Genomic DNA, 24,792 nt, shown 5'->3' with positions numbered 1-24,792 from the left:
TCTCCCTGGCTAGGAAGGGGAAGGGGAGAGTGAGGGAGGGGGCTGCCCAGACTCCCAGGTTCTCTCCCCGGGCCTGGGGGGGAGGGGGCAGGACTCCTGGCTGCTCCCTGCCTCAGTTTCCCCGCGGGCTGCCCCAGCAGGGCTGCGTGCGCCTGTTTATCTTTCGACCCCCCCGCAGCGCCTCTTCCTGTTTACGAGGCCCGAGCCGGAGCGCTCGGCGCTGCCTGCCCCGGCCCGGAAGCGGCACTTCCCGCCGCGCCCCATTGGCTGCGCCGCCGCGGGGGGGTTTAAAGGCTCGGCCCGGCCGGGCTGCGGGAGACGCGCTGCGCAGCCGGGACCGAGCGGCACCGGGTAAGTGGGGGAGGGGCGGGGCCTCTCGGGTGCCTGGGTTCCCCGGACCCCTCCGCTGCCCGGGCTGGGACCTGGCTCCTAGCGCCCCGGCTCTGACCACTAGCCCCGACTCCCCTCCGGCAGCCAGGGAGCGACCCACCCCCGGCTCTGACCACTAGCCCCGACTCCCCTCCGGCAGCCAGGGAGCGACCCACCCCCGGCTCTGACCACTAGCCCCGACTCCCCTACGGCAGCCAGGGAGCGACCCACCCCCGGCTCTGACCACTAGCCCCGACTCCCCTCCCGCAACCAGGGAGCGACCCACCCCCGGCTCTGACCACTAGCCCCGACTCCCCTCCCGCAGCTAGGGAGCGACCCACCCCCGGCTCTGACCACTAGCCCCGACTCCCCTCCGGCAGCCAGGGAGCGACCCACCCCCGGCTCTGACCACTAGCCCCGACCCACCCCCGGCTGCCAGGGAGCGACCCACCCCCGGCTCTGACCACTAGCCCCGACTCCCCTCCCGCAGCCAGGGAGCGACCCACCCCCCCCGGCTCTGACCACTAGCCCCGACTCCCCTCCCGCAGCCAGGGAGCGACCCACCCCCCCGGCTCTGACCACTAGCCCCGACTCCCCTCCCGCAGCCAGGGAGCGACCCACCCCCCCCCCCCCCCCCCCGGCTCTGACCACTAGCCCCGACTCCCCTTCGGCAGCCAGGGAGCGACCCATCCCCGGCTCCCCGGCTCTGACCACTAGCCCCGACTCCCCTCCCGGAGCCAGGGAGAGACCCTAGGCCGGGCTGGCGGCTCCAGGTGCAGCGATACAGAGGGGTGCCCTATGCTGCCCCCTAGGAATGCACCCAGCTGGGGCCCTGGGTTATTCGCTGGGGAAAACCTACCCCCTAACTCTGCCTAAGAAGCAGTGCTGCGAGGCAGGGCTGGGGGGAAGGGCGGCAGCGGAGGGGAGTGTGGGGGGGGGGGGGTCGGTTGTTAACAAGATTCCAGCTCGCGGAACCGGGTCTGGCTGTGTCGGGGGAGGCTGTTCACGTTGGGAACTCCTCGGGGCAGGGCCACTCTCTCCCTGGGGAGCCTCCCCCAGAAGTACTCCCCCCCCCCCGTTCTTACACTCTCATCTGGTCTTCCCCTCCCATATCCCGGGGCGCTTATGGGGTATCTGGGGGGCAGGGAGTGGAGAGACAGGCAGAGCAGACGGGGTTAAGGGGGAGGGTGTTGATAGGTGCCTGGAGGGGCTTGCGTCTGGGTCTCTGGGGCCTGTCAGGCATTGGTGTGGCTATTGGGGGGGGGGGCCTGTATCTGCTCCTCTGGGAACCCCATCTGCTCCCCATCCCCCTGCCTGCCCCTCCCCCCCCCAGATATTGTGCTTCCCCTTCCAAAACCTACAGGGAACCGAAACAGCTGGCAAAAGGGGAAGGAGCTGGGGAGAATTCGGGGGGCTCAGAGGGCGGCGTTCTGGGGTCCCATCCCCCATCTCCCCCAGTGTCTCTGTTTCTCCCACAGGTCGTGCCGGCCAGCGAAGGACTTGGGGAGCCCTCGAGGTGCTTTGGGGGGGCCCTGTCTCCGCTCCCCCCTCTCTCCCAACCCTTGTACCAGAGTCATGTTGCAGCCAACCCTGGTGCAGAGGATGGACGAGATGGAGGGGTGGGAACCCCCCGCGGCCCCCCCAGGCCTCCAGTGGCCTGGGACCCGAAGGCTGAAAAATACCCCAACAGGAACTGCCCCCCCCCGCAGCCCCTGCCCCCCCCAGCCCTGCCGGTGCCCCTCACTCCCGCCCTGCCGATGCCCCTCACTCCCGCCCCCCCAGCCCTGCCGGTGCCCCTCACTCCCGCCCCCCCCAGCCCTGCCGGTGCCCCTCACTCCCGCCCCCCCAGCCCTGCCGGTGCCCCTCACTCCCGCCCTGCCGATGCCCCTCACTCCCGCCCCCCCCAGCCCTGCCGGTGCCCCTCACTCCGCTCTCTGCCTTTTGTCCATTTACACAATAAAGGGTCTGGCAGAAGCTCTTCGGCTTGTGTGATTTCTGGGGCTGCTGTTTATTTGTAGGGACTTCTGTTTTTTTTTTTTTTTTTAAAAAGCTGCAGGCACTGGGGGAGGGGGCGGGCTGGGCTGGACCGGGCCGGGCCGCAGGGGCCAGTCTCCCTCAGGGAGGGTCACCCCCACAGGTCCCATCCCCAGCCGTGCCCAGGGAAACTGAGGCACAGCCAGAGAAGTACAGTGGCGTGGGCATCCCAATCCCCGCTTCAGCCCTCGCTGGATCTTCACCCCGGCCCCTCCCTGCCCTGCCCATGAAGGGGGCGGCTGGGGGAGGGGCTGCCTTGCTGGTGGGGGGGGGGGGTTGCACAATGGAGGGTCACTGGGGGGGGGGCGAAATCAGCTCTCCCCGTTCTGCTCCGTGGGGCAGGCACCATGGCCCATCCGCCCCCAGCGCGGCTGCAGGCCCCTCCCCCACATCTCTCCCTCAGATCTCAGTGCTGCCCCTAGTAGAGGGTCCCCGCCCCCCACATTACCCCCCTCCCCCCCGTAAAAGGGACACGCCCTCCAGCCAGGAAGCATTTGTCACGTGCTGCCACCTACGGGCCACACGTGGCGCTGCACCCATGGACACCTGGCGGGGAGGGGGCAGGGAGCAGGTGAAATGGGGGGGGGAGGTGTATGGACTGGGGGGAATTGGGCCCCAGCCTTTCCGGGGTCTTCGCAGGGACAGGCCAGTGTTGGGGGGGGGCTGTCCCAGCCTGGCAGGCGATCAGCAGAGGGTGGGTTACAACACCCGGCCCTGCCAAGGTTCTGCCCCCATGGGGAAGAGGGGGAGCACGCCCCTCCCCCAGGGCTGGGCCCCTTCATTGGTGAGGAGTGGGGTAGGTGTGAAGCGGGGGCAGACACCTGGCCAGGGAGCTGGGAGGGGATCCAGCGTGCAACGCAGCCCAGTGCCAAGGGGCAGGGTCTCCAGAGCTGGGGGGGGGGTACAGTGGGGTGGGGGTGGATTGCCGTTGTGGGGGGGACGGTAGCGCCCCTGTGCCCAAGAGAGGCTCTTATTCCCCTCGGAGTGTTGCATGTGAGTTCCACTGGCCTGGAATAACCCCGGGGCCTGCCTCAGTTTCCCTGAGCCCTGCACCGGAGCCTGGCTGGGGATGTAGGTTTCGGGGGCAGCTTTCACTCCCATCCCGCCTCCTTTTCCCAAGGGGTTTGAGCTCCTGCCCGGCTCAAACCTCCCGCAGCCCTGAGCCAGGCATGCAAAGGCGGGGGGGGGGGGGGGAGCAGCAGCCGGGCTGGCCCAGGACCGGGAAAAGGCAGCAGGGCCAGCTAGGCTGTGGGAAGGGACCAGACTCCTGGTTTGGGATTGGCGGGGGGGGGGGGGGGGACAGGACCCTGGCTGAGCCCTGTGCCGCCAGCGCTGTGTGCCTGTTGGCGAGTGCCTGGCAGGGTGGGGGGCAGGGGAGGGTCCCCGGGGGCCACTGAGGGGGGCTGCTTCCCCAAGTCCAGCCTGGCTTTGCTCAGAGCGGCTGCTGAGACCCAGCCCCGTCCCAGGCCTCCCACTGGGCTCAGGGGGCTGGGCCCGCTCCCAGGGGGCAGGGTGATGCCTGGCGCTGAGGGGCGATGGCTGCCACGGCTCTGGTTTGCTTGTGTCTCTGCCCACTGGGCCGGGGTCCCCGCAGATGCTCAGCCTGCACCAGAGGGCAGCCCCCGACGCCGGACTCGCGCCCCTGCCACGGGCGGGGCCGGCCTGTTGGCCAGCGGGCAGGGCTGCGCTGAGAGGGCAGTGGGGCCTAGTGAGAAGAGCAGGACCCCTGGGTCTTCTCCCCAGCGCCGCAAGGCAAGGGCAGATCTGGCGCATCCGCCTGGCCCAGGCTGGCATCAGGCTCACACCAGTTGGGGTATCTGTTCCCAGCCCCTCCCTCCAGGAATGAGGCTGGGGGTGCGGCTCGCAGGCCTGGGGGGGGGTCTCAGGGCTGGGAAGCCATGGAAATGGAAAAAGTCGCCCCTCGATCCTGACCTACTGCCCAGCCCTGCCCTGCCGGTGCCCCTCACTCCCACCCTGCAGCCCCTGCCCCCCCCAGCCCTGCTGGTGCCCCTCCCTCCCACCCTGCAGCCCCTGCCCCCCCAGCCCGTGCCCCTCCCTCCCACCCTGCAGCCCCTGCCCCCCCAGCCCTGCCAGTGCCCCTCCCTCCCACCCTGCAGTCCCTGCCCCCCCAGCCCTGCCGGTGCCCCTCACTCCCACCCTGCAGCCCCAGCCCCCCCAGCCCTGCCGGTGCCCCTCACTCCCACCCTGCAGCCCCTGCCCCCCACCCTGCCTGTGGCCCTCACTCCCCCCCTGCAGCCCCTGCCCCCCCAGCCCTGCCTGTGCCCCTCACTCCCACCCTGCAGCCCCTGCCCCCCCAGCCCTGCCGGTGCCCCTCACTCTCCCCCTGCAGCCCCTGCCCCCCAGCCCTGCCTGTGCCCCTCACTCCCACCCTGCAGCCCCTGCCCCACCAGCCCTGCCTGTGCCCCTCACTCCCACCCTGCAGCCCCTGCCCCCCCAGCCCTGCCGGTGCCCCTCACTCCCCCCCTGCAGCCCCTGCCCCCCCAGCCCTGCCTGTGCCCCTCACTCCCACCCTGCAGCCCCTGCCCCCCCAGCCCTGCCGGTGCCCCTCACTCCCGCCCTGCAGCCCCTGCCCCCCCCAGCCCTGCCGGTGCCCCTCACTCCCGCCCTGCAGCCCCTGCCCCCCCAGCCCTGCCGGTGCCCCTCACTCCCGCCCTGCAGCCCCTGCCCCCCCAGCCCTGCCGGTGCCCCTCACTCCCGCCCTGCAGCCCCTGCCCCCCCAGCCCTGCCGGTGCCCCTCACTCCCGCCCTGCAGCCCCTGCCCCCCCAGCCCTGCCGGTGCCCCTCACTCCCGCCCTGCAGCCCCTGCCCCCCCAGCCCTGCCGGTGCCCCTCACTCCCGCCCTGCAGCCCCTGCCCCCCCAGCCCTGCCGGTGCCCCCCACTCTCACTGGGGACTCAGCACATGACTCATGGCTGCCACTTATGTCCCATGATAAATATTTATTCCTGGGATCATTGTTCTGCGCTGGGGCCACTTCCTTGTTGTGCCGGGAAGGGCCTGGCTGCTGCCCGATGCCAGCTCATGCCAGTGGCCCAGGGCTTCCCCTCCATCCTGCATCCGCCCCAGGCAGCACTGGATTTCCCCTCCCCCGGCCCTGCCAGTGCCCCTCAATCCTGCCCCACAGCGCCTTGTTAGCCCAGCTGGGGGGCTGAGTGTTGGGGGGGCAGCATTCACCCTCCCACCCCCAACTTCCGCCTGTTTATCCTTCCAAATCACTTCCAAAGTTCAAGGAACTGAAGGGAAAATATAAATACATTCTCAGCTCTGGAAATAGACCCCCCCCTCCGCAGCCTGCCCCCCCCCCCCGCCAGCCCCGGCCCTGGCCCCGGCCACGCAGGTGGTGTCTAAAAGCATCCAACAATCACCGGGCACTTCCTGACCCGCATCCGGCTTCCCAGTCTGGCCCCACAGCCGCTCACTGGTGCGAGGGGGGGTGTTGGGGGAGTATCAGTATCCCCCAAGGCAGAGCACGACCTGCCCAGGGAGGAGGACACACCCAGATCCCCCGGGCCTGGGCTCCCCAAATCCCATCCCCCCATGCCTGAGTCCCCCAGGCCTGGGTTACTTAATTCCCCCCACCTGGGCTCCCCAAATCCCATCTCCTCCCAGGCCTGGGCTCCCCGGATCTTCACCCCCCCATGCCCCGGGCATGGCTGTTCCAGGACTCCTGGTTCCCAGAACAGGGTGTTTGGTGACTCTGCACCTGCATCCACCCCCCAGTGCCCCATGTCCCAGCCCCCCCCCACACCCCACATTGTTCTCAGTGTCCAAGGCCCCTGTTATTTCCTGTCCAGAACTCGCCAGGTGCTGCGGAAAACCAGCCCCGTCTAAGGGCTGGGAGGAGAATGAGCCAGCGCTGGGCTCCTGGTGCCCCCACCCCCGCTCTAACCACTAGCCCCTGCTCCCCTCCCAGAGCCGAATGGATAGACCCCAGGAAGGGATCCCTGGGGCTGGGTGGGGGGACTCGGGGTACATCTCCTACCCCCCCTCTCTGGCCGAGCCTTGGGGGAGCCCTGGGCCCCCTTCCTGGAAATCAGGCCAGGTTGGGCCAAGTTTCATTTCCAATCAGCTGGCGGGGGAGGGGGAGCAGTGGGAATGGGGGAGGGGCACTGGGAGCATGGGGGGCAGGGGACACTGGGGAGAGGGGTTGTGGTTTCACTCAGCCAAGGAGTGGACCTAAGCCCAGAGGGGGGCCCAGCTGCCCCCCCCCGTGCCTCTGATTGACGCCCCAAACTTGGCATGTCCCCTTGCCCCAGCACCCCTGGGGGGCTGGTAACTGACCCCCCCCCTCCCGCCAGATCTCCCCCGCAGGGCCTGGGAGCAGGGGGTTTCTAACAGGGAATTTCCTGTCTGGGCCGGTGTGTGTGTGTGTGTGGGGGGGGGGGGAATTCCGGCTCCTGGCTCTGTGGGGGGGCACGAAATCTTCCTCCCCCATCCCAGACACGTGCCAGCCCCGCCGTATCCCCTTCCGGGGGGGGGGGGCAGGCGCCGTGAGTCAGCCCAGGAGACGTGAGAGTTTGCATCGGCTGCCCCCTGGATGTGTGGGGCCCGGCACGTGCCGCGCTTGGGGGGCGCTGGGAGGGGGTATTGGACGGGCCCATGAGCACCCCTGCCTCAGAACCAGGGGGATCAGCCCTTATCCCCCAACTGCGAGCCCCGGCGGGGGGATTATGGAGGGGCCACCCCCCCTGGAATCTCCGCCCCCCCTCCGGGAACAGCTGGCGGGAGCCCCCGCCCCGCAGCCCGCGGGCGGGATATAAGGGACCGGCCGGGCTGCGAATCCAGACACACCGGCCGGCGGGTCCAGGGACAGACAGACAGACAGACAGACTTCGGCACATACACACCCCGACAGCAGGTAGGCACCGATCGACCCCCGGTCCCGCAGCCACTGGGACGGGGACGGGGACTGGGACGCCTTGGCCCTCCCCCTGGCTCAGCGAGGCAGTGGGGGCTAGTGGTTGGAGCGGGGCAGGGCTGGGTCCGGGACGCCAGGGTTCTTGCTCTGGGAGGGCAGTGGGGGCTAGTGGTTGGAGAGGGGGAGGGCTGGGTCCGGGACGCCGGGGTTCTTGCTCTGGGAGGGCAGTGGGGGCTAGTGGTTGGAGAGGGGGAGGGCTGGGTCCGGGACGCCGGGGTTCTTGCTCTGGGAGGGCAGTGGGGGCTAGTGGTTGGAGAGGGGGAGGGCTGGGTCCGGGACGCCGGGGTTCTTGCTCTGGGAGGGCAGTGGGGGCTAGTGGTTGGAGCGGGGGAGGGCTGGGTCCGGGACGCCGGGGTTCTTACTCTGGGAGGGCAGTGGGGGCTAGTGGCTGGAGTGGGGAGGGGCCGGGACTGGGATGCCGGGGTTCTTGCTCTGGGAGGGCAGTGGGGGCTAGTGGCTGGAGCGGGGGAGGGCTGGGTCCGGGACGCCGGGGTTCTTACTCTGGGAGGGCAGTGGGGGCTAGTGGCTGGAGTGGGGAGGGGCCGGGACTGGGATGCCGGGGTTCTTGCTCTGGGAGGGCAGTGGGGGCTAGTGGCTGGAGCGGGGGAGGGCTGGGTCCGGGACGCCGGGGTTCTTGCTCTGGGAGGGCAGTGGGGGCTAGTGGCTGGAGCGGGGGAGGGCTGGGTCCGGGACGCCGGGGTTCTTGCTCTGGGAGGGCAGTGGGGGCTAGTGGCTGGAGCGGGGGAGGGCTGGGTCCGGGACGCCTGGGTTCTTGCTCTGGGAGGGCAGTGGGGGCTAGTGGTTGGAGCGGGGGAGGGCTGGGTCCGGGACGCCGGGGTTCTTGCTCTGGGAGGGCAGTGGGGGCTAGTGGTTGGAGCGGGGGAGGGCTGGGTCCGGGACGCCGGGGTTCTTGCTCTGGGAGGGCAGTGGGGGCTAGTGGCTGGAGCGGGGAGGGGCCGGGACCGGGACGCCTGGGTTCTTGCTCTGGGAGGGTAGTGGGGGCTAGTGGCTGGAGCGGGGAGGGGCCGGGACCGGGACGCCTGGGTTCTTGCTCTGGGAGGGCAGTGGGGGCTAGTGGCTGGAGCGGGGAGGGGCCGGGACCGGGACGCCTGGGTTCTTGCTCTGGGAGGGTAGTGGGGGCTAGTGGTTGGAGCGGGGAGGGCTGGGTCCGGGACGCCGGGGTTCTTGCTCTGGGAGGGCAGTGGGGGCTAGTGGCTGGAGCGGGGAGGGGCCGGGACCGGGACGCCTGGGTTCTTGCTCTGGGAGGGTAGTGGGGGCTAGTGGCTGGAGCGGGGGAGGGCTGGGTCCGGGACGCCGGGGTTCTTACTCTGGGAGGGCAGTGGGGGCTAGTGGCTGGAGTGGGGAGGGGCCGGGACTGGGATGCCGGGGTTCTTGCTCTGGGAGGGCAGTGGGGGCTAGTGGCTGGAGTGGGGAGGGCTGGGTCCGGGACGCCGGGGTTCTTGCTCTGGGAGTGCAGTGGGGGCTAGTGGCTGGAGCGGGGAGGGGCCGGGACCGGGACGCCGGGGTTCTTGCTCTGGGAGGGCAGTGGGGGCTAGTGGTTGGAGAGGGGGAGGGCTGGGTCCGGGACGCCGGGGTTCTTGCTCTGGGAGGGCAGTGGGGGCTAGTGGCTGGAGCGGGGAGGGGCCGGGACCGGGACGCCGGGGTTCTTGCTCTGGGAGGGCAGTGGGGGCTAGTGGCTGGAGCGGGGGAGGGCTGGGTCCGGGACGCCTGGGTTCTTGCTCTGGGAGGGCAGTGGGGGCTAGTGGCTGGAGCGGGGGAGGGCTGGGTCCGGGACGCCGGGGTTCTTGCTCTAGGAGGGCAGTGGGGGCTAGTGGCTGGAGCGGGGGAGGGCTGGGTCCGGGACACCGGGGTTCTTGCTCTGGGAGGGCAGTGGGGGCTAGTGGCTGGAGCGGGGGAGGGCTGGGTCCGGGACGCCTGGGTTCTTGCTCTGGGAGGACAGTGGGGGCTAGTGGCTGGAGCGGGGAGGGGCCGGGACGGGGACGCCGGGGTTCTTGCTCTGGGAGGGCAGTGGGGGCTAGTGGCTGGAGCGGGGGAGGGCTGGGTCCGGGACGCCGGGGTTCTTGCTCTAGGAGGGCAGTGGGGGCTAGTGGTTGGAGCGGAGGAGGGCTGGGTCCGGGACGCCGGGGTTCTTGCTCTGGGAGGGCAGTGGGGGCTAGTGGCTGGAGCGGGGGAGGGCTGGGTCCGGGACGCCGGGGTTCTTGCTCTAGGAGGGCAGTGGGGGCTAGTGGTTGGAGCGGAGGAGGGCTGGGTCCGGGACGCCGGGGTTCTTGCTCTAGGAGGGCAGTGGGGGCTAGTGGCTGGAGCGGGGGAGGGCTGGGTCCGGGACGCCTGGGTTCTTGCTCTGGGAGGGCAGTGGGGGCTAGTGGCTGGAGCGGGGGAGGGCTGGGACCGGGACGCCGGGGTTCTTGCTCTGGGAGGGCAGTGGGGGCTAGTGGCTGGAGCGGGGAGGGGCCGGGACCGGGACGCCGGGGTTCTTGCTCTGGGAGGGCAGTGGGGGCTAGTGGCTGGAGCGGGGGAGGGCTGGGTCCGGGATGCCGGGGTTCTTGCTCTGGGAGGGCAGTGGGGGCTAGTGGCTGGAGCGGGGAGGGGCCGGGACCGGGACGCTGGGGGTCTCTGACCAGCTGTCTCTCTCCTAGGCTCCTGCCCATGATGCCGCTCCAGTGGGTCTCGCTGCTGGTGGTGACCCTGGCGGCGCTGTGCGCGTCGCAGCCCATCGGGGAGCCCCCAGCCAGGTGAGCCGGGGGGGGCAAGGTCGGGGGTGTAGAGGGGAGAGGTGGGGAGGCAGTGGTGCGGGGGGAGGGGATGCTGAGCCGAAGGGGGCTGCGTGGGGGAGGGGCGAAAGGGGATTGGGGTCTGTGGGGGACCTTCCCTCCCCTGGGGGCAGTTTTCACCCTCCCCCCGCTCTCTGCCGCAGGTGGCACCCCCCGCCCGTGGTCTCCGTCCTGCAGCGGTTGTGGGGGGCGCAGCGGGAGGCAGCGCCCGCCCCTTGGGAAGCCAGGCCAGCAGCCGGAGCCTGGCCCCCCCAGCATGCCCAGCTGGGGACTGCTGGGGAGGTGCTCAGCCTGCCCAGAAGGTACGTTTGGGGGGGCTTAGGGGATGGGGAGCAGTGGGGTGCTGCCTCCCTCCGTGGGTCAGAACCCCTCCCCCACTTCCAAGGGGCGGGGGAGGAGGGGCTGGGCCCAGCTGTTCCCCCCTCATAGCTGGGGAGGGAACCCAGGAATCCTGACACTCTCTCCCTCCCCCCCCCACAGCGCCCCGCACCGGCTCCCCCGCCAGCTCGCCCTGCAGGCCTCCGGACGTGGCTGCCAGCTGGGCACCTGTCAGACCCACAACCTCTTCAGCTGGCTGTACCACATCGGGGCCCGCGACCTCAAGGACGGCTCCCAGAAGGACATGACTGACCCCATGGGCTACGGACGCCGGCGGCGTGGCACCTAGGGCGGACGGCCCCGCGGAGACAGCGCCCGCTGCCCGCCGGGCTGGGCACGGCTGGGGCACACGGAGCCCCCCCCACCGCAGGGACACGGGCGGAGCCAGGGCAGCACCTCTGCCTGGAGACACGGGCACCGGCTGAGGGATGGGCACGGTTGGGGGGCACCCTCTGGAATCCAGCCCCCCCAAGAGACGCTGGCACCAGCCAACACCGGCTCCGGGCTGCCCCCCCGACAGCAGCATTGCACCATGACCCAGTCCCCTGCACAGAGGACAGCCCGAGGGGATTCACCAAGGACCGTGCCAGGCGGGGGGGGGGGGGGAACACGCCCCCCCCAGTAGTGCTCTCCCAGTGAGGGGGCAGCGCGGAAGCCCTCTGGGGACCCCCAAGGGATGCTGTGGGGCGGGGTGGAGACAGACTGAGGGGCAGGAGGGCTCTTCCTGCACCCCCATGTGTGATGGGGCCTGTGGGCCGAAGGGCAAATAAAGAGATTTATTTAAATGAACAGAGATGCCTCCTTCAATCTGGGGGGCGGGAGGGGAGCCAATAGGGGAATTGGCTTTGGGGTACAGTCATGCCCCCCCCAGAGCTGGGGAGAGAACCCAGGAGTCCTGGCTCCCACCCATCCCCCTTCCTGGCATGCCTGTGGGGCAGGGATCAGTGGGGTGGGGAGCAGTGAGCTCCACAGCAGGGTGTGGGGGGCGTTGGTGGGGGGAGAAGTGTGGGGGGCATTGGTGGGGGTGGCCTCACCAGGGCCCATCCGGCCCCACAGCTCCCCCCTCGCTCCACTGTCCTGGTGGCTGCATGTGTCCCCCTCCCCTAGGATCCCCTTTCTCTGCCTTCCCTCCCCCACTCTTGCCCCGCCCCTCGCCCCACCCCTTCTCCACTCTTGCCCCTCCCCTCGCCCCACCCCTCCCCAATCTCTCTCTCTAGCCCCCCCTCCCTCCGGCTATGACGCTTCGCGCAGGCTCCAGACACGCGTCCCCCCCCCCCGCCTGCCCCCCCCTTCCCCGGGAGCTCCGGCGCCGCGCGAGCTGCTGGGCGAGGGGCTGCGGGGGAGGAGGCGAGGAGGGGGATGAGCTAGCGGAGGGGGGGGGGCTGGAGGCAGCCGGGGTGGGGGGGGGACCCGGACGCTGCTGGCACTTCTAGCGGACACGCCGGCTTGGATCCTGGGGCAGAGAGGTGAGTGAGGGGGGGGGGAGCTGGGAGCCAGCCCCAACTCTGGGGGCGGGCGGGAGCCAGGACTCCTGGGTTCTCTGGTGGGGGGGGGGGGGGGGCGGGGGGAGGGAGGGGGCGGGCGGAAGCCAGGACTCCTGGGTTCTCTGGCGGTGGGAGGGGGGGGCGGGAGCCAGGACTCCTGGGTTCTCTGGCGGTGGGAGGGGGGGGCGGGAGCCAGGACTCCTGGGTTCTCTGGCGGTGGGAGGGGGGGGCGGGAGCCAGGACTCCTGGGTTCTCTGGCGGGGGGGGAGGGGGCGGGCGGGAGCCAGGACTCCTGGGTTCTCTGGCGGGGGGGGAGGGGGCGGGCGGGAGCCAGGACTCCTGGGTTCTCTGGCGGGGGGGGGGGAGGGAGGGAGGGGGCGGGAGGGAGCCAGGACTCCTGGGTTCTTTGAGGGGGGGCTGGGAGGGGGGGGCGGTCGGGAGCCAGGACTCCTGGGTTCTCTGGCGGAGGGGGGGGGGGAAGTTGAAGGGAGGGGGCGGGCGGGAGCCAGGACTCCTGGGTTCTCTGGTGGGGGGGGTCGGTGGGAGGGGGCGGGCGGGAGCCAGGACTCCTGGGTTCTCTGGTGGGGGGGGTTGGTGGGAGGGGGCGGGCGGGAGCCAGGACTCCTGGGTTCTCTGGCGGGGGGGGGTCGGTGGGAGGGGGCGGGCGGGAGCCAGGACTCCTGGGTTCTCTGGCGGGGGGGCGGGGGAGGGGGCGGGGGAGCCAGGACTCCTGGGTTCTCTGGTGGGGGGGGTCGGTGGGAGGGGGCGGGAGGGAGCCAGGACTCCTGGGTTCTCTGGTGGGGGGTCGGTGGGAGGGGGCGGGCGGGAGCCAGGACTCCTGGGTTCTGTGGCGGGGGGGGGGGGACGGGTTGGGAGGGGGCGGGCGGGAGCCAGGACTCCTGGGTTCTCTGGTGGGGGGGGTCGGTGGGAGGGGGCGGGAGGGAGCCAGGACTCCTGGGTTCTCTGGCGGGGGGGGGTCGGTGGGAGGGGGCGGGCGGGAGCCAGGACTCCTGGGTTCTCTGGTGGGGGGGGTCGGTGGGAGGGGGCGGGAGGGAGCCAGGACTCCTGGGTTCTCTGGTGGGGGGGGGTCGGTGGGAGGGGGCGGGCGGGAGCCAGGACTCCTGGGTTCTGTGGCGGGGGGGGGGGTCGTTGGGAGGGGGCGGGCGGGAGCCAGGACTCCTGGGTTCTCTGGCGGGGGGGGGGGGTCGGTGGGAGGGGGCGGGCGGGAGCCAGGACTCCTGGGTTCTCTGGCAGGGGGCGGGGCTCTGATGGGTTTTTTCCTCAGCCCATTGATCCCTTTTAATGAGATTCCAGCCCCTGGGCACCCTCAGTGGGGCTGGCTGACCCAGGCCTTCAGAGCGGGTGCAGCCGGGGAGGGGTTGGGAGCCAGGACGCCTGGGTCCTTCGGGAGCTCAAGGGCTCTAGTGGGTTGGAGCCAGGAGGCCAGCGCCCCCCTCTAACCATTAGTCCCCACTCCTCCCCCAGAGCCAGGGACCCAGCCCAGGCGTCCTGCTCACCCAGGTTCTGCTCCAGCCTGGGCCCAGAGGCTGCCCAGAGGGCAAAGGGAGACTCGCCTGCCCCCGCCCCCTCCCCCGCCTGAGCGGGCAAAGGTCCCTGGCTGCGGAGGAGGGTGCTTGCCAGGCACAGCCCAGGGAGCCTCCGGACGCCCGGCTCCTCTCCCCAGGGAGCTGGCCTGAGCCTCCTTCGGCCCGCCCAGCCTCAGTTTCCCCACAGGTAGAACCCGCCCAGCAAGCTGAAACTGTGCGGCCTGCAGGGCAGAGGCAGCTGGGGCAATGAGGGGCAGTCGGTGGGGTGGGGCTGTCACGCGTGGGGGTCCCTGGCGGGGCTCCTAGGGTCTCTCCTTGGCTCCGGGAGGGAAGCGGGGGGCCTATGGGTTAGAGCAGGCGGGTGGTGGGAAGGGGAGCTGGGGGTCTCCTCTCCAGATCAGGGAAGGGAGCGGGGCCTAGGGGTTACAGCCAGGGGGAGGGGCTGGGATCCAGAATCTCTTCCTCCCCCCTCCCTGTGGGCATGAGGTGTCTGTGCCCCCCCCCATGGCTGGATTGTGAGGTCAGCGGCACGTCGGGGCCGGGTCACTGCAGAGCCGGGGCCGGCCTGGCGGCTGCTGGGAGGTCTGGGCCTGTTGGCAGCGCCCAGGTACGGCCGCGCCCCTGCTACTCCCGGCCCAAGGGGGGGGCTTGGTCCGCGGGGGGCCCCGAGGCCCCGGAAGGGGCAGGAGCATGGGGCCGGGCCTGCCGGCGGGTCCCTGTGGGTGACAGACCTGGGCCCAGGGTGGCCCCGGGACAGGTGCCCACCGGGGAGACACGTCCCAGCCTCGGGGGAGGGGCGGGGGCTGGGCACGCGGGGGGGCCCCTCGCCTGGCGCTGAGATGTGGCCCTTTGGGGGCAGGGCTGCGTAGCGGGGCCCCTCTGGGGGAGGGGGCCGAGGGGGGGCCTGTCTCGTGGCTCCCAGCAGCGGGGTGGGCCCAGGCGTCCTGGCGGGCGGGGGGGGCGGTGCGGGTGCCCCACGCTCCGTCTCTCTGCCCCAGCTGCCCGCTAGCGCCCCCCGGAGATGGCGGAGGCGCACCAGGCCGTGGCTTTCCAGTTCACTGTCTCGCCCGAGGGCGTCGACTTGCGACTCAGCCATGCGGCCCTCAAGCAGGTCTACCTGGCCGGCCTGCGCTCCTGGAAGAAGAAAATCAGCCGCCTGCGGGTACACGGGGAGGCGGGGAAGGGACTGTGGGGTCAGACCATGGGGCAAGGATCAGGGGCTGGGGAGGACAAGGGGTCAGACTTTGGGGCAGGGATCGGGGGGAGCTGGGCGTGAATCTGGGGGGCAGGTTGCTGGGGGGCTGGGGAGCTATGGGGCAGGTCTGGAGGCTCCTGGGGGGCAGGTTGCTGAGAGGGTGGGTAGCTCTGGGGCGGGGTTAGGGGGAGCTGAGCGGTGGATCCAGGCGGCAGGCTGTTGGGGGGGGGGGGAGCTGCGGGACAGGGCTGGGCGGAGCTGGGTGGTGGATCCGGTGGGGGGGCTGGGCGGTGGATCTGGGGGGGAGCTGTGGGGCAGGGCTGGGCAGAGCTGGGTGGTGGATCGGGTGGGGGGGCTGGGCAGTGGATCTGGGGGGGAGCTGTGGGGCAGGGTTGGGCGGAGCTGGGTGGTGGATTGGGTGGGGGCAGGGGCTGGGCGGTGGATCTGGGGGGGAGCTGTGGGGCAGGGTTGGGCGGAGCTGGGTGGTGGATCGCGTGGGGGGGGGCTGGGCGGTGGATCTGGGGGGGGAGCTGTGGGGCAGGGTTGGGCGGAGCTGGGTGGTGGATCGGGTGGGGGGAGGGGCTGGGCGGTGGATCGGGGGGGAGCTGTGGGGCAGGGCTGGGGGCAGGACCCAGGCTCATCCCTGGCTCCGTGCTGCTCCGGCTCAGTCCCATCTGCCCCACAGAACAGCCTGGTGACGGGCGTGTTCCCCGCCAGCCCGGCCAGCTGGCTCGTCATGGCCGTGGCCATCCTGGCCAGCCAGGCCTCTCGCCTCGACCCCTCCATGGGCCTCATTGGCAAGATCAAGGAGCAGCTGCCTGCCAGGTGCGGGGGGGGGAGGCTGGGGTACAGGGGAAGGGCATGGGGGGCAGGGACAGATGTGTGGGGCTGGCGGGCAGAGAGAGGGAGGGGGACAGATTTTCCGGGGATGCAGGGGGTCTGGGGGACTGGCTGGGGCGGAGGTACTGTGGATATGGGGCAGGGCGGGGGCCCCCGGGGACGGAGGAGGCCCTGGGGGGCAGGGCGGGGGCCCCCGGGGACGGAGGAGGCCCTGGGGGGCAGGGCGGGGGCCCCCGGGGACGGAGGAGGCCCAGGGGGGCAGGGCGGGGGCCCCTGGGGACGGAGGAGGCCCAGGGGGGCAGAGCGGGGCCCCCGGGGACAGAGGAGGCCCTGGGGGACAGGGCGGGGGCCCCCGGGGACGGAGGAGGCCCTGGGGGGCAGGGCGGGGGCCCCCGGGGACGGAGGAGGCCCTGGGGGGCAGGGCGGGGGGCCCCCGGGGACGGAGGAGGCCCTGGGGGGCAGGGCGGGGGCCCTGGGGGGCAGGGCGGGGGCCCCCGGGGACGGAGGAGGCCCTGGGGGGCAGGGCGGGGGCCCCCGGGGACGGAGGAGGCCCTGGGGGGCAGGGCGGGGGCCCCCGGGGACGGAGGAGGCCCTGGGGGGCAGGGCGGGGGGCCCGGGCGGTCCAGACTGAGCCCCCGTCCCCCCACAGCCCCTGGCTGTCGGAGCCGGCCCGGGCGGGGCTGGGCGCGCTGGCCTTCGCCACCCTGCTGTGGCTGGGACTGGTGGTGACCATGCGGGGAGCCCTGCGAGCCCTGCTCTGCTACCACGGCTGGATGGAGGAGGAGCACGGCCGCACCTCCAACGCCACCAAGCTCTGGCTGGTACGTGCTGGGGGCCCCGGGGGGCTGGCACTTGCCACGAGGCCGGGGCCACATGGGGGTGTGGGGGGCCCAGTGGCGTGTCCCGGGAGAAGGGGGCTGGCGCTTTTCGGGGGGCTGGGGCCAGGCTGGGGGGTCCCTGTCCTAGGAAGCGAGTGCCCCCGGCTGTGTGTCTGCGGGGGGGGGGCGGCTCTCTGCCCTGCCCCCCGGCTCTCTGCCCCCAGGCGCTGGTCAAGATCTTTGCCGGCCGCAGGCCCATGCTGTACAGCTACCAGGCCTCCCTGCCGCGCCTGCCCGTGCCCGCCGTGCGTGACACCCTGCAGCGGGTGAGCCTCGGGGGGGGGGGCAGGAATCTTCGGGGGGGTTCTGGGGCTCTCTGGGGGCTGAAAGGGAATGTGGGGGGAGGTGCTGGAGGGAGGGGCCATAGGGAGGTTCTGGGGTGCTGGAAGGAGGGCCATAGGGAGGTGCTGGGGTTGTTCTGGGGGGCTGGGAGGAGGGGCCATGGGGAGGTGCTGGGGTTGTTCTGGGAGGCTGGGAGGAAGGGCTGTGGAGAAGTTCTGGGGGGCTGGAGGAAGGAGTCATGGGGAGGTGCTGGGGGGCTGGAGGAGGGGATGCGGAGGGCCCTGGGAAGAGGGGGTTTGGGGGCTCTGGGTGCTAGGGGAGTCCTGGGGGCTGGAGAGGGTGGACGGGGAGCCTACCCCACGGGGGTGCCCTGGGGGGGCTGGGGTGGGTCGGCTGACCCCCGGCTCTGCCCCCAGTACCTGGAGTCGGTGCGCCCCCTGCTGTCGGACCTGCAGTTCCAGCGGGCGACCGCCCTGGCCCGGGATTTTGAGCGCTCACTGGGCCCCCGGCTGCAGTGGTACCTCACCCTCAAGTCCTGGTGGGCCACCAATTACGTGAGTTGCCGTCCGGGGGGCTGGGGGACCGGCTGCAGGGAAGGGGCTGGCGGGGGGCGCTGGGTGGCGGGAGGCTGGGGTATGGCAGAGGGTGGAATTGAGCGGCGAAGGGGTCCATGGGGGGGCGCTGGGTGGCGGGGGGCTGGGGTACGGCAGAGGGTGGAATTGAGCAGTGAAGGGGTCCATGGGGGGACGCTGGGTGGTGGGGGGTTGGGGTACGGCAGAGGGTGGAATTGAGCAGTGAAGGGGTCCATGGGGGGGCGCTGGGTGGTGGGGGGTTGGGGTACGGCAGAGGGTGGAATTGAGCAGTGAAGGGGTCCATGGGGGGGCGCTGGGTGGTGGGGGGTTGGGGTACGGCAGAGGGTGGAATTGAGCGGTGAAGGGGTCCATGGGGGGGCGCTGGGTGATGGGGGGTTGGGGTACGGCAGGGGGTGGAATTGAGCGGCGAAGGGGCCCATGGGGGGGCGCTGGGTGACGGGGGTGGGGGTCCGGCAGAGGGTGGAATTGAGCGGCGAAGGGGTCCATGGGGGGGCGCTGGGTGACGGGGGTGGGGGTCCGGCAGGGGGTGGAGCCAAGTGGCAAGAGGGCTCGTGGCGGCCCATGGCCAGGCTGCAGGAGGTGGGGTCACAGTGGGGCCGGGCTCTGACTCTCTTTAGCCTCCCCCCAGGTGAGTGACTGGTGGGAGGAATACGTCTACCTGCGGGCCCGGAGCCCCCTCATGGTGAACAGCAACTACTATGCCATGGTGAGTCCTGGGAGCCCCCACCCTGTACCTGGCTCCGACCCTGTGGGGGGTGTATGGGGTCCTAGTACCTGGCTCCGACCCTGTGGGGGGTGTATGGGGTCCTAGTACCTGGCTTCGACCCTGTGGGGGGTGTATGGGGTCCTAGTACCTGGCTCCGACCCTGTGGGGGGTGTATGGGGTCCTAGTACCTGGCTCCGGCCATGTGGGGGGTGTATGGGGTCCTAGTACCTGGCTCCGGCCATGTGGGGGGTTCTATGGGGTTCCCTTACCCGGCTGTGGCCCTGTGGGGGTGTATGGGGTCCCCGTACTCGGTTCCAGCCCTGTGGGGGGGTTCTATGGGGTCCCCGTATTTGGTTCCGGCCCTGCCCTGTGGGGGGTTCTATGGGGTTCCCTTACCCAGCTGTGGCCCTGTGGGGGTGTATGGGGTCCCCGTACTCGGCTCCAGCCCTGTGGGGGGTTCTATGGGGTCCCCGTACTCGGCTCCAGCCCTGTGGGGGTGTATGGGGTCCCCGTACTCGGTTCCAGCCCTGTGGGGGGGTTCTATGGGGTCCCCGTATTTGGCTCCGGCCCTGCCCTGTGGGGGGTTCTATGGGGTTCCCTTACCCAGCTGTGGCCCTGTGGGGGTGTATGGGGTCCCCGTACTCGGCTCCAGCCCTGTGGGGGGTTCTATGGGGTCCCCGTACTCGGCTCCAGCCCTGTGGGGGGTTCTATGGAGTCCCAGTACCCGGCTCCGGCCCTGTGGGGGGTTCTATGGAGTCCCAGTACCCGGCTCTGGCCCTGTGGGGGGTTCTATGGGGTTCCCTTACCCGGCTGTGGCCCTGTGGGGGTGTATGGGGTCCCCGTACTCGGCTCCAGCCCTGTGGGGGGTTCTATGGGGTCCCCGTACTCGGCTCCAGCCCTGTGGGGGGTTCTATGGAGTCCCAGTACCCGGCTCCGGCACTGTGGGGGGTTCTATGGGGTTCCCTTACCCGGCTGTGGCCCTGTGGGGGTGTATGGGGTCCCCGTACTCGGCTCCGGCCCTGTGGGGGTGTATGGGGTCCCCGTACTCAGCTCCGGCCCTGTGGGGGGTTCTATGGAGTCCCAGTACCCGGCTCCGGCCCTGTGGGGGGTTCTATGGGGTCCCCGTACTCGGCTCCGGCCCTGTCGGGGTGTATGGGGTCCCTGTACTCGGCTCCGGCCCTGTGGGGGGTTCTATGGGGTCCCCGTACTCAGCTCCGGCCCTGTGGGGGTGTATGGGGTCCCCGTACTCGGCTCCGGCCCTGTGGGGGGTTCTATGGGGTCCCCGTACTCGGCTCCGGCCCTGTCGGGGTGTATGGGGTCCCTGTACTCGGCTCCGGCCCTGTGGGGGGTTCTATGGGTTCCCACGTTTAGCTCTGTCCCTCACCCCCTTCTCCGCCTGCCCCCCAGGATTTCCTGTACGTCACCCCGACGCCCATCCAGGCGGCCCGGGCGGGGAACGTGGTTCACGCCATGCTGCTCTATCGGCGCAAGCTGAACCGTGAGGAGATCAAACCGGTGAGGGGGGCTCGGGGGTGTCCGACAGGACAGTGGGGGGGGTGTGCAGTGCCGGGTGGGGGATGGGCACTGGCATGTCTCTGGGGGGGTCCATCCCTCTGGGGTGTAGCAGGAGGGCATGGCCCCCCAGGTGTGGCCCCTTCCCTTTTGGGGGGCTGCGCCCCATCCCTGCAGGGGGCCCGCTACACTTTGCCCCTACGAGTTTTGAGCTCTAGACCCCAGGTACCTTGTTCTGCCCTAGACGCACCTGCCCCCCAGAAGCCAGTGGACAGCACTAGGGGTCAGGGGGGCTCAGGGCTGGGCTGTCTCCCCATACCCCTGCCCAGCTGTGGGGCAGGGAGCAGGAGGCCTGGGGGGCTGCATGGATGTGGGGCTGGAGGCTGCACTGTGGGGGGCTGGGGAGTCTCTAGGGTGTGGTTCTGTTTTAGCATGGGGCAGGGAGCTGCACCCTGGGGGGGTCTGTGGGGTGAGTGACCCTCCCCGCTGCCCCCCAGCTGATGATCCAGGGCACGCTGCCCTTGTGCTCCGCGCAGTACGAACGCATGTTCAACACCACCCGCATCCCTGGAGTGGAGGCAGGTAGGAGCCCCCCACCGAGCCCCCGATGGAAACTTGGCCCCAGATTAAATACCCCCGAGAGAGCTTGTACATTGGGGGGCTCAGAGCTGGGGGACCCAGGGTGGGGGTGGGGGGACATGGGGGGGCTCAGAGCGGGGGAACCTCAGGGAGGAGGTGGGAGGACATGGGGGGGGCTCAGAGCGGGGGAACCTCAGGGAGCGGTTGGGAGGACATGGGGGGGCTCAGAGCGGGGGGACCCAGGCTGGGGGTGGGGGGACATGGGGGGCTCAGAGCGGGGGAACCTCAGGGAGGAGGTGGGAGGACATGGGGGGGCTCAGAGCGGGGGGACCCAGGCTGGGGGTGGGGGATGCAGTGGGGAGGATCCCTGGGGGGCTGGCTGTGGATATGGGCAGGGGAGGGGCCAAGGTGCAGCCCTGCACGGCCCCACGCCCCCGCCCCCCCCAGACACGCTGCAGCACAGGCGGGACAGCCAGCACCTGGCCGTCTTCCACGCCGGCCGCTTCTACCGCCTGGACCTCTACCACGGGGGGCGGCTGCTGGGCCCCCGCGCGCTGCAGGCCCAGTTCCAGCGCATCCTGGACGACCCCGCGCCCCCCGCGCCCGGTGAGGAGACCCTGGCCGCCCTGACCGCAGGGCCCCGGTGAGCGCCTGGGAGGGGGAGGGGCAGGGGGGCAGTGACAGGAGGGGAGGGGCTGTGGCGGGGGGAGGGGTGGAAGAGGCAGTGACTGGAGTGGGCGGGGCAGGTGGGGGAGGAGCTGTGGGTGGGGGTGGGGCAGGGGAGGCAGTGACTTTGGAGGGGGCGGGGCATGTGGGGGAGGGGCTGTGGGTGGGGGTGGGGCAGGGGAGGCAGTGACTTTGGAGGGGGCGGGGCAGGTGGGGGAGGGGCTGTGGGTGGGGGTGGGGCAGGGGAGGCAGTGACTTTGGAGGGGGCGGGGCAGGTGGGGGAGGGTTGTGGGTGGGGGTGGGGCAGGGGGGCAGTGACAGGAGGGGAGGGGCTGTGGCTGGGGGAGGGGTGGAAGAGGCAGTGACTGGAGTGGGCGGGGCAGGTGGGGGAGGGGCTGTGGGTGGGGGTGGGCCAGGGGAGGCAGTGACTGGAGGGGGCGGGGCAGGTGGGGGAGGGTTGTGGGTGGGGGTGGGCCAGGGGAGGCAGTGACTGGAGGGGGCGGGGCAGGTGGGGGAGGGGCTCTGGGTGGGGGTGGGCCAGGGGAGGCAGTGACAGGAGGGGCCCAGGCCGACAGCCCCCCGCCCCTTCCCGCAGGGAGCCGTGGGCCCGGGCTCGCCGGACGTACTTCGGGTCGGGCCGGAACCAGGAGTCGCTGCGGGCGGTGGAACGAGCCGCCTTCTTCGTCACGCTGGACAGCTCGGAGCAGGGGCTGCTGGGCCCCGAGCCGGGCCGGGCGCTGGACCAGTACTCCAAGGCCCTGCTGCATGGGCAGTGCCATGACAGGTGGGGACCCTGGCCCCCAGGACCCTCAGGAGACGGGGCTGCAGCAGGGGCCCCTCCCCTCCCGGCTCCTTCCTCGGTCTCCTGCCGCGCCCCCTCCGCCGCGAGGGGCTCTCACCCACGGCCCCTTGCAGGTGGTTTGATAAATCCTTCACCCTGATCGTCTTCCGCAACGGCAAGATGGGGCTGAACGCGGAGCACTCCTGGGCCGACGCCCCCGTCATCGGCCACCTCTGGGAGGTACGCCCGGGCGCCTGGGGTCCCAGCCGGGGGGTGGGGGGGGGCTAGGAGTCTAGAGGCCTCAGTGCCCTCCCTTCTTTGGGGGGGGCAGCCTTTGCTTCAGGAGGGGAGGGGGAGCTAATGGTAAGGGTTGGGGGGAGCCTAGGGTTACGTGCTGGCTCTGGAAGGGGAGAGGGGCCTAGCGGTTAGAGCTGGCAGGGGTGGGGGAGCCAGGAGGCCTAGGTTCTGAGCTGGCTCTGGGAAGGGAGAGGGGCCTAGCGGTTAGAGCTGGCAGGGGTGGGGGAGCCAGGAGGCCTAGGTTCTGAGCTGGCTCTGGGAAGGGAGAGGGGCCTAGCGGTTAGAGCTGGCAGGGGTGGGGGAGCCAGGAGGCCTAGGTTCTGAGCTGGCTCTGAGAAGGGAGAGGGGCCTAGTGGTTAGAGCTGGCAGGGGTGGGGGAGCCAGGAGGCCTAGGTTCTGAGCTGGCTCTGGGAGGGGAGTGGGGCCTAGTGGTTAGAGCTGGCAGGGGTTGGGGGAGCCAGGAGGCCTGGTTCTGAGCTGGCTCTGGGAGGGGAGTGGGGCCTAGTGGTTAGAGCTGGCAGGGGTTGGGGGAGCCAGGAGGCCTGGGTTCTGAGCTGCCTGTGTCCCCACCCCGCAGTACACGCTGGCCACAGACGTCTTCAACCTGGGCTACAATGCGGACGGACACTGCAAGGGGGAGCTGGAGCCAGGCCTCCCCCCGCCTCAGAAGCTGCAGTGGGAGATCCCGCAGGAGGTGGGAGCAGGGGAGGGGCTGTGTGTAGTGGGAGGAGCCAAAGGAAGGTGGGGGGTGGGGCCAAAGGAAGGCAGGAGAGTGGCTGGAGTGGGGGCGAGGCCAAAGGAAGGTGGGGGTGCGACTGAGATGGGGGCGGGCCCAAAGGAAAGGGGGAGTGGCTGGGTGGGAGGCGGAGCTAAAGGAAGGTGGGTGGGGCCTGGGGTCAGGCAGTGGGGGATACTTGGGGGCAGGTCACTGCTCTGACCCTCCCGTACCCCGCCCAGTGCCAGCGAGTGATCCAGGGCTCCCTGCGGGTGGCGCGGGCGCTGGCGGACGACGTGGATTTTCACACCTTCGCCTTCAAGGACTTCGGCAAGGGGCTGATCAAGAAATGTCGCACCAGCCCCGACAGCTTCATCCAGCTGGCCTTGCAGCTGGCCCACTACCGGGTACGGCCCCTGCCCGCCCCATGGCCTGCGCTGCCCCCCAGCCCCGACCGCACCAGCTAACCGGCCCTGCAGCTGGTGCACACCGGCTGTGGCCCCGGTGGGGCCATGTCCCAGTGCCGGGGGAGGGGTCCCCGTGTACCAGCCCCCCCTAACTGCACGCCCCCCCCAGGACAAGGGGAAGTTCTGCCTGACCTACGAGGCGGCCATGACGCGGCTGTTCCGCGAGGGGCGCACGGAGACCGTCCGCTCCTGCTCCATCGAGTCGTGCAGCTTTGTCCGAGCCATGACGGACCCTGCCCAGAGCGTGAGTGGGGGAAGGGGCCTGGGATCCGGGGGTCCCCTCATGCGGGGAGCCGGCTGCCATCTGGGGGAGTCGCCCGCCTCTCGCTCCTCGCCAGGTTTGCCTCCTCGGGCCTGGCACGGTGAGCCGGGTGCAGGGCTGGGGGAAGGGGGAGAGGACCGTCACTGTTCCCTGACCCCCCCCCCCCTCCGGTGCATCCCCCCAGGCCTCCCAGCGCCTGGCCCTGTTCCGCGTGGCGGCGGCCAAGCACCAGACCCTGTACCGCCGGGCCATGGTGGGCGCCGGCATCGACCGACACCTCTTCTGCCTCTACGTGGTCTCCAAGTACCTGGGCGTGGACTCCCCCTTCCTCAGGGAGGTGCGTGGTGTACTTGGGGGACCACCAGGGCGGGGCTTAAGGGGGAGGAGCAATCTCCAGGAGAGGGAGGAGCTTGTGGGGAAAGGGGTGGGGCTTGAAGGGGTGGGTCTCAGGGCAGATCTTGGCGACTCAGGAGATGGGGCTTGGGAGGCATGGGAGCGGGGTGTTGGGAGGGGGCAGGGCACGCTCTGGGAGGGGGCAGGGCTCGGAATCGGGGGGCGGGGCTGGGCCTTCACCCTGCCCTGCCCTGCCCTGCAGGTGCTGTCGGAGCCGTGGGGCCTGTCCACCAGCCAGACGCCCATCCAGCAACTTGAGCTCTTTGACCTCCGCAGCCACCTTGACTACATCTCCTGCGGGGGCGGCTTCGGGCCGGTGAGCTCCCAGCCAGTGGGAGGGGGGCTGGGGGACAGGAGGGGCGTTGGTGGGGGGGCTGAGACCCAGGGGAGGGGGACTGGGAGCCAGGAGCTGGGCTGGGGGACAGGAACTGGGCTGGGGGGGGGTCTGGAAGCCAGGAAGCGGGGTGGGGAAGAGGGGCTGCTTGGGGGGGCTGGGAGCCAGGACTCCTGGGTTCTCTCTGCCCCAGGTGGACGATAACGGCTATGGGGTGTCCTACATTGTTATCGGCGAGGACCTGATCACGTTCCATGTCTCCTGCAAGTTCTCCAGCCCTGAGACGGTGAGGGGAAGCCGGTTGGGGGGGGGGTTCCTCCTAAATCCCTCCCCCCCGCTACAACCTCTCCTTGCCCCCCCACTAACCCAGCCCGTCTCTCCTCAGGACGCTCACCGGTTTGGGGCGAACATCCGCACAGCTCTGCTCGACCTCCGGGCTCTGTTCAATCTGCCCCCCAAGTAGCCTAAGAGCTGGGGGGGGCTGCAGCTGGATTTCCTCCCCCCAATAAAGCCATGGGGCACGCAGACCCCTGGAGGGGATGGGCTGTGTTTGTGTTCAGAGACACCCCCCCATGCTGCATGTGGCGTGGGTTGGTTCTGCTGGGGTGCGTGCCTGGGCTGGGCGCCACGTCCCCAGCTCCTGCTGCCCCCTGCCTTCCCATGGCCCCTAGAAAATGGGGGGAATTTGCCACTCTCCCCCCCCCCCCCCCCCCGCAAAAAAAGTGTTCAGGGGGCTGTGGCCACTGGGGG

At 71.0% G+C, this 24,792-nt stretch overlaps 2 protein-coding genes across 7 annotated transcripts; both read left to right on the top strand.

The window, feature by feature from the left end:
- The first annotated feature begins 6,842 nt into the window (after positions 1-6,842).
- Positions 6,843-11,299, top strand: LOC142824154 (uncharacterized). The gene is made up of 4 exons (XM_075915844.2): positions 6,843-7,281; positions 9,999-10,094; positions 10,277-10,435; positions 10,614-11,299. Exons 2-4 carry the CDS (start codon positions 10,009-10,011, stop codon positions 10,798-10,800), a joined length of 432 nt encoding a protein of 143 aa, XP_075771959.2. The 5' UTR covers positions 6,843-7,281; positions 9,999-10,008; the 3' UTR covers positions 10,801-11,299.
- Positions 11,300-11,816: 517 nt separating this feature from the next.
- On the top strand, positions 11,817-24,753 carry CPT1C (carnitine palmitoyltransferase 1C). Of its 6 annotated transcripts, none has more exons than XM_075915835.2 (20): positions 11,820-11,977; positions 13,481-13,729; positions 14,541-14,704; positions 15,428-15,562; positions 16,227-16,398; positions 16,620-16,721; positions 17,154-17,291; positions 17,959-18,036; positions 19,444-19,551; positions 20,046-20,130; positions 20,575-20,770; positions 21,389-21,577; positions 21,709-21,814; positions 22,449-22,565; positions 22,829-22,993; positions 23,163-23,297; positions 23,500-23,652; positions 23,911-24,024; positions 24,236-24,328; positions 24,428-24,753. In XM_075915835.2, exons 3-20 carry the CDS (start codon positions 14,637-14,639, stop codon positions 24,503-24,505), a joined length of 2,232 nt encoding a protein of 743 aa, XP_075771950.1. In that variant the 5' UTR covers positions 11,820-11,977; positions 13,481-13,729; positions 14,541-14,636; the 3' UTR covers positions 24,506-24,753. The 6 variants fall into 6 exon arrangements, with proteins under 6 accessions (XP_075771949.1, XP_075771946.1, XP_075771952.1 ...); XM_075915832.2 differs by having other exon boundaries at positions 15,423-15,562; XM_075915834.2 differs by lacking the exon at positions 13,481-13,729 and having other exon boundaries at positions 11,817-11,977.
- Positions 24,754-24,792: the final 39 nt, after the last annotated feature.

Source organism: Pelodiscus sinensis, chromosome 18 (assembly GCF_052426305.1).
Source record: "Pelodiscus sinensis isolate ZL-2025 chromosome 18, ASM5242630v1, whole genome shotgun sequence".
Classification (NCBI taxonomy): Eukaryota; Metazoa; Chordata; order Testudines; family Trionychidae; genus Pelodiscus; species Pelodiscus sinensis.
Note: the sequence above shows the minus strand (reverse complement) of the source record. Positions and strands in the feature narration are given on the sequence as shown.